Here is a 7,209-nt window from a genome sequence, read left to right as displayed (position 1 = left end):
TCAATGCCTCACTTGGTCTCTTTTTTCTCTCACGACCTGATTTGCCAGCCAAATTTTATCCTAGCTTTCCGCATTCCCTGTTGAGTGATCATCTCTCCATGACCCAGATCTCAGTCTTTCTCTCTCCAAAGAACTACAAAGAACATTGTGTCTATAACTTAACTGCAGTTTGGTGACTCTGTTGCCAGCATGGCTTGAAATGGTTCTTGCTTAGACTTTTTTTTTTTATGGTAATGCAGTATTTTATTTATTCTGTTCATTAACAATACATGAGAGCACTTACAATATTCATTGAACACAATCTAAGAGAAGATCAACTTACATTTTGTACATCTCTATTAATACGAAACGGTTGAATTAATTTATGGTCAAAATTATGATGGCAAAAACTTATAAATAAATAAATGCTTGGTGTTAGTGTGTCTGGAATTTATTTCTTCCAGTGGGTTCTTGGTCTCACTGACTTCAAGAATGAAGCCGCGGACCTTCACGGTGAATGTTACAGCTCTTAAGATCTTAAAGATGGTGTGTCCAGAGTTTGTTCCTTCAGATGTGCCCAGAGTTTCTTCCTTCTGGTGGGTTCGCAGTCTCACTGACTTTAGGAGTGAAGCCGCAGACCTTCACAGTAAGTGTCACAGCTCATAAAGGTGGCGCATCTGGAGTTGTTTCTTTCTTCCCGTGGGTTCCTGGTCTCGCTGACTTCAGGAATGAAGCTGCAGAGCACAGCCTCATGGTGAGTGTTACAGCTCATAAAGGCAGTGCAGACCCAAACAGTGAGCAGCAGCAAGACTTATTGTGAAGGGCAAAAGAACTAAGCTTCCACAGTGTGGGAATGGGACCCCAGCGGGTTGCCACTTCTCCCTTCCGTGGCCAGCTTTTATTCCCTTATTTGGCCCCATCCACATCCTGCTGATTGGTCCATTTTACAGAGTGCTGATTGGTGCATTTTCAAACCTTTAGCTAGACACAGAGTGCTGATTGGTGTGTTTACAATCCTTTAGCTAGACAGAAAATTCTCCAAGTCCCCCGCGGACCCAGAAGCCCAGCCAGCTTCACCTCTCATTAGCATGGCCACATACATTTCAGTTTTTGGTGTAAAGGTCTTTGGCTGCAAGAAATAACATTTGGTTTACTTCACTAGTAGAAATAACTCTTAATGCTGGAATGGCCACCTCTTGGTATTTCTTCTGCTGTTGATTTTTAGCATAGTTGTCTGTGATTGTATGAATGGAGTTGACTGAAGGGGTACTCATCATGTTAATCCCAAACAAGAGCACATAGCCAATTACTATAGTAATAAGGAGGTAGAGAGATAATGCAACTGTCCAATGTTTTTGAGGCCAATAGGTTAAACCTAAGGAGTTTAGCCAAGATTCAGGAATAAAAGCCCACACGAGGTAAAGTATGAAGCCAAATTGGGAGCTTAAGAGAAGCACAAAGTCATAAATCGCTCTTCCTGGCAGCAATGAATTTTCCACCATTTTTCCTGGGGCTTTAGACAGTCTCAGCGCTGAGTTCCCTGCGCAAGCGCCGACCAGGAAGCCCCAGTGAGGGAGTGGGGTGGGGGAAGGGTGGGTGAGGGGAAGAAGAAAAATTGAGGGAAAGGCCTAGGCGCGAAGGCTCCTCCCACTCAGGCACAGGCGCACGATGACCCTCCCCCTGGGTGGGAGCCAGCGAGCGGCTCTTCCCTAGGTTTCTGATGGGAGAAGCTGTTTCTCCTCATCCCTTAAAGTTTCGAGTGGATGACCTAGATAAATGAGCAATGAAACTATGACGACTAAGTTCAAAGGAGTGACATTTAGCATTGTGATCTTCTAAAATCTGTACAAGTTAGGCGATGCATTTAGTAAGTGATTATAAATATTTAATGTATACATATATAGCAAGTGACAAGCGTTTTATCATAAGCATTAGCATTCTTAGGGAGAGGTGGCAGTCGAGTGGACTGTGATGTTTGGCACAGGCACCCCTCCTCCCCCACTGAGGAATGAAGGATTTATTCCACCAGCTACTGGGAGAAGTGTTGGCAGATGATTCTTGGCTGTAAGCCCTCTTTGGGAATTTCCTTGGCTGCTGCCTTTTCAGGGCAGTCTGCATAAATGATTGATCAGCTTGGGAGCTTAGAGGCCTGGTCCCCTTACCTCTACTCAGGACAACTTGGAAGACCTATTCCAGTTTCAGAGGTCTCCATGAGGTCAGTGGAAGCCTTTGTTCTGACATTGCACTTCAATTTCTCCCTCTGCTCCATCCTGCTTCCTTCTCTGCTCTTCCCCTGCTGTTGATCCCAAGAGTGCTCCCTGAGTAACTTCCTGCATGTTAATCTCCATCTCAGAGTCGGCTTCCCAGAGAATCCAACCCACAGTCCTCCCATCCTCCTTGTTTCCAGGCCCCTTGGAATGTGACTTTGCAGCTTCTCCAATCAAGAGATGGAGTTTATTTTTTGACATCTTGAATCCAAGCTGGCCTGTGACTTGCTCCGGTCAATAGAATGAGGCAGAGGTGACATCGTGCCAGTTCTGAGCCTGAACCTCCAGCAGCCTTGCATGCTGCTTCTGTCGCTCTTGGAGTCCTGCTGCTACTGTGAGAACAGGCCCTGGCTAGCCTGCAGGAGCAGGAGAGACGAGTGGTCAAGTCACTGCTGTTGTCCCAACTGACAGTCAACCAATCCCTGAAGCAGAGTCACCTGGCTAACCACAGTGCCTGAATGAACCTAGCCAAAACCAGAAATAATACCTAGCTGAGCCCAGCCGAAACTGCTGACCCAGAGATTCATGAGCTAATAAGTAGTATTGTTTTAAGACAGTTAAGTTTTGGGGTTGGCTTGCTACGTTGCAATCCTTAACTGACACAAGAAGGAAGTGTGTTTGAGGAACCACAAACTGGAGGCAGGAGCACCAGGCCCCTAGTAACAGAAGACATGATTAAGAGCTTTCCATGAGAAAATGGGAGGAATTTCTTTTTTGCCCCTGCGAAGAAGGTAGAGAGAACAGAATGGAGGTAGGAGCATTAAAAGTAGGTAAGGAGGAGAAGGTTGCCAGCCAGAAGGTAAACGACTGGGAATAATACGAGTTGAAGCAGCAGGTGGAATTGCTTGGTGGGTCTATGTCCAGGTAGTGAGGGCGGCAGAGAGACTTGTTTGTATTTCTTAGATATAATCTCTTCTCTGTTTATTTGCATCTCATTCCAATCTCCTTACAAAAACGGGAACCAGGCCAGGCACGGTGGCTCACACCTGTAATCCCAGCACTTTGGGAGGCTGAGGAGAGCAGATTGCCTGAGCTCAGGAGCTCAAGACCAACCCAGGCAACATGGTGAAACCTCGTTTCTACTAAAAATACAAAAAATTAGCGGGGGCATGGTGGCACATGCCTGTAATCCCAGCTACTTGGGAGGTTGAGGCAATAAAGTGAGACTCTTGTCTCAAAAACAAACAAACAAACAAAACCCACACATTATTGCATAAAAAAGCAACTTGCAGAAAATTGAATATAATAGCATTATAAAAGCACATAAGGCAAACATTTATGGATACATTTTATGAGTAAAAGTATAAAAACAAGATTTGGAAAGACAGACACCAAATTCCCTACAGTGGATTCCTCTCGGAAGGAAGACGTACATAAGATAGGTCACTTTTAACCCTATTAGATTAAAAAAATCAAAAGCCAATCTTGTAAAATAATAACATTAAATTCAAAGAGTTGGAGGGCGTGGGTATTTGTTAGACAGCTCTCTGTTTCTTCTGTATTTAAGATTTTTACCAACTGAGAAAAAATCCAATTATACCCATGAATGCTTTTGGTTATTTGTCTGAGTGTGTGGCTGAGTTTCACATCTGGGTCATAGAGATTCATGCCAGAATCAGGACCCCAGAGGCAATGTTACCAAGCATGTGAGTCCCTTAGGGTCTCCAGACTCTTGGGAAGGGCTCTGTGGACGTATAGGCCTTGGAAATTGAATCTGAGTCCATGTTACTGAGCTTGCCTATGGTGAGAGACCCTGGGGAACATCTGGGTTACATGTATAATTGTTACAGGCACTGACACCACGGGTAAGCAGATCACATATGTTAAACAAATGGTAAACAAAACAAAACAGAACCTCTTCTCTCTTTGCTAATTTCCCAGTGTCTATAATCAGGCTTGCGATGGATAGTTTTCCCTGATACTATACATGATCCCACACACAAAGGAAAGTGTCTGGAAATGAGAGAGCTGTGAGTATTAGTTGATGAAAGAGGCAGATCTGAGCAGAGGAGCTGCTGATAAGAATGAAGAAAAGACCCACACTAAGAGGGTTCACTGATTCTCCCGGGTCTCAGCTCAGGACCCGAGCTCGCTTTGGGTGCCTAATTCACACTCACCTACTGTCCCTCTGGCTACATGTTCTCTCCAAAAACTCTAAATGTAGCCATGCTTCCCTTAGATTCCTGTGCTAGGCACCATCTAGCCTAGACAAAGCTGACTTTGAGTCTCAAACTAGCTGTGTGATCTCTTTTTGAGATGCACTCTCACTCTGTGGCACAGGCTGGAGGGCAGTGGCACGATCTCTGCTCACTGCAACCTCTGCCCCCGGGTTCAAGCGATTCTCATGCCTCAGCCTCTCAAGTAGCTGGGACTACAGGCCTATGCCACCACACTCAGCTAATTTTTTATATTTTTAGTAGAGATGGGGTTTCATCGTGTTGTCAAGGCTGGTCTTGAATGGTCTTGAACTCCTAACCTCAAGTGTTCCACCAGCCTCGACCTCCCAAAGTGCTGAGGTTACAGGCATGAGCCACCACACCTGGCCTAGCTGTGTCATCTTGAACAAGTCACTGAACTCTGTTGAACCTCAGTTTTCTCACCCATAAAATACTGATTCTAATCCTTGCCTTCCCCCATAGGACTGTTTTAAAAGCATTCAATAAAATAATGGACATTACAGGGGACTTGCAACCTGTAAGTTTGTATATGGAACAGTTGTAAACTATTTCTCAACTGTAGATAGCAACTGCTATAGATTGTTTTCTTTCTTTCTTTCTTTATTTATTTATTTTATTTATTTATTTTGAGGTGGAGTCTCACTCTGTCACCCAGGCTGGAGCGCAGTGGCCTGATCTCAGCTCACTGCAACCTCTGCCTTTTGGGTTCAAGCAATTCTCCTGCCTCAGCCTTCCAAGTACTTGGGATTACAGGCCCATGCCACCAAGGCCAGCCTTTTTTTTTTTTTTTTTTAGTAGAGATGGAGTTTTACCATGTTGGCCAAGCTGGTCTCAAACTCTTGACCTCAGGTGATCCACCCACCTTGGCCTCCCAAAGTGTTAGGATTACAGGCGTGAGCCACTGAGCCCAGCCATATTTTATTATTATTATTATTATTTTTATCATTTTTTTTAATTTTATTTTTTGGAGACAGAGGCTCCCTCTCTCTCCAGCCCAGGCCAGGGTGCAGTGGCGCAATCTCAGCTCACTGCAACCTCTGCCTCCTGAGGTTCAAGCGATTCTCGTGCCTCAGCCTCTCAGGGTAGCTGGGACTACAGGTGTGCACCACCACTCCCAGCTAATTTTTTGTATTTTTAGTAAAGACAGGATTTCACTATGTTGCCCAGGATGGTCTCGAACTCCCCAGCTCAGGCAATCTGCCCACCTCAGCCTCCCAAAGTGCTAGGATCGCAGGCATGAGTCACCGCATCTGGCCCTCTTTTATTTCTTTAATTAAATCCTAAAGCCATGGGAGCAACGTTGGAGAGTCCAGGAGTGCTATTGTTGCCGAGTCACTTCCCGTCCAGTAGAAGCTGCTGTCACATGATGACCCTCCTACCTCCTTGAGTACTGCTGGCCTAGGCTGCAGCAATGTTTCCCTATTTCCAGGTCCCAGCATGGACCATTGTGGTCCTTTGACAGAGTTCCGCCACTGCTCTGGGGCCATGTTTAACACTAGGTGCAAGGCACAGCTCTTGTACCCTATCAACCATTCTCTTCTGGAGTACAGATGCCCAGGAAGTTTTGTGCCAAAGCTATTTAGATATCTTTCCCTTATGAAAACCACAATTATTTTTTCCCTGTTTCCAGCCTAAAGGTTGGGTCAGTTTCCTCTGGGGATGGTGGGGGTAGCAATTTTAAAAATACAGAATAATGTGAAGAAAAAAATAATCTATATTTCACCATGGCCTGTCTTGGCATGTTTTCTTCCAGTCATTTAGAACCTGAACTCTGTTGTTTCAGGGAACTGATACAACATTATTATGAAGAATTCAAATAATAAAGGAAAGGGTGAAGGTGATAGTAGAAAAAATATCATATTTTGTGGTCTAGAAATTACAAGAGATGTGCATTATTTGAAACGTCTTTGTGCCAATTAAAAGTAGGAGGATGAGATAGAAATATTTTATTAAAAGGAGATTATATTATAGGTTCAAATTTTAATTAAGAAATGTTACATTTTATTATAATTTACTAGACAAAAAAAGAACTGGAGAGAAACTAAAGGAATTGTTGAAAGTCAAACAAATATTTCTGTACTTCAAGAGATAACTTTTTGAAATATCCCTCTAAATTTATAAAGGTGAGATTACAAATACATTAAAGTTGTGGTCACTGTGCTTTTATTTTAAACCATGTGTTGCAGTTTTGTCTGTCTCCCCATTTTGAAAATGATGGCACTAGTACTCTCACCTCTCTTTTTACATCCCAGTTTTTGTTATTTATATATTTTTTTACATTTTTAAATTTTTCTCTGTTTTCTAATGAAGTATCATGGATTTTTTGCATGCATTTATTTTCATTGAGATATAATCTATACACCATAAAATTCACCACTTTAGATTGTACAATTGAGTAGCTTCAGTATATTCATAAGATTGTGTAACTATCACTATTATTTATTTATTTGTTTGTTTATTTGTTTGTTTACTCATTTTTGATATGGATTATCGCTCTGTCACCCAGGCTGGAGTGCAGTGGCACAATCTCAACTCACTGCAACCTCTGCTTCCCAGATTCAAGTGATTCTCCTGTATCTGCCTCCCTGGTAGCTGGGATTACAGGTGTGCACCACCATGTCCAGCTAATTTTTGTATTTTTAGTAGAGACGGGGTTTCACCATGTTGGCCAGGATGGCCTGGAACTTCTGACCTCAAGTGACCCGCCTGCCTCGGCCTCCCAGAGTGCTAGGATTATAGGCGTGAGCTACCGCGCCTGGCCTCTCAGAACTATTTTTTTTTAAGAC

At 43.5% G+C, this 7,209-nt stretch overlaps 1 protein-coding gene across 1 annotated transcript; it reads right to left on the bottom strand.

The window, feature by feature from the left end:
• Positions 1-965: 965 nt before the first annotated feature.
• LOC110740604 (phosphatidylinositol N-acetylglucosaminyltransferase subunit P-like) lies at positions 966-3,273 on the bottom strand. The gene has a single exon (XM_031656666.1). The coding sequence runs from the start codon at positions 1,479-1,481 to the stop codon at positions 1,083-1,085; it is 399 nt and encodes a 132-aa protein (XP_031512526.1). The 5' UTR covers positions 1,482-3,273; the 3' UTR covers positions 966-1,082.
• Positions 3,274-7,209: the final 3,936 nt, after the last annotated feature.

This window comes from Papio anubis, chromosome 16, assembly GCF_008728515.1.
Source record: "Papio anubis isolate 15944 chromosome 16, Panubis1.0, whole genome shotgun sequence".
NCBI lineage: Eukaryota > Metazoa > Chordata > Mammalia > Primates > Cercopithecidae > Papio > Papio anubis.
This window is presented reverse-complemented; position numbering and strand designations above follow the sequence as displayed.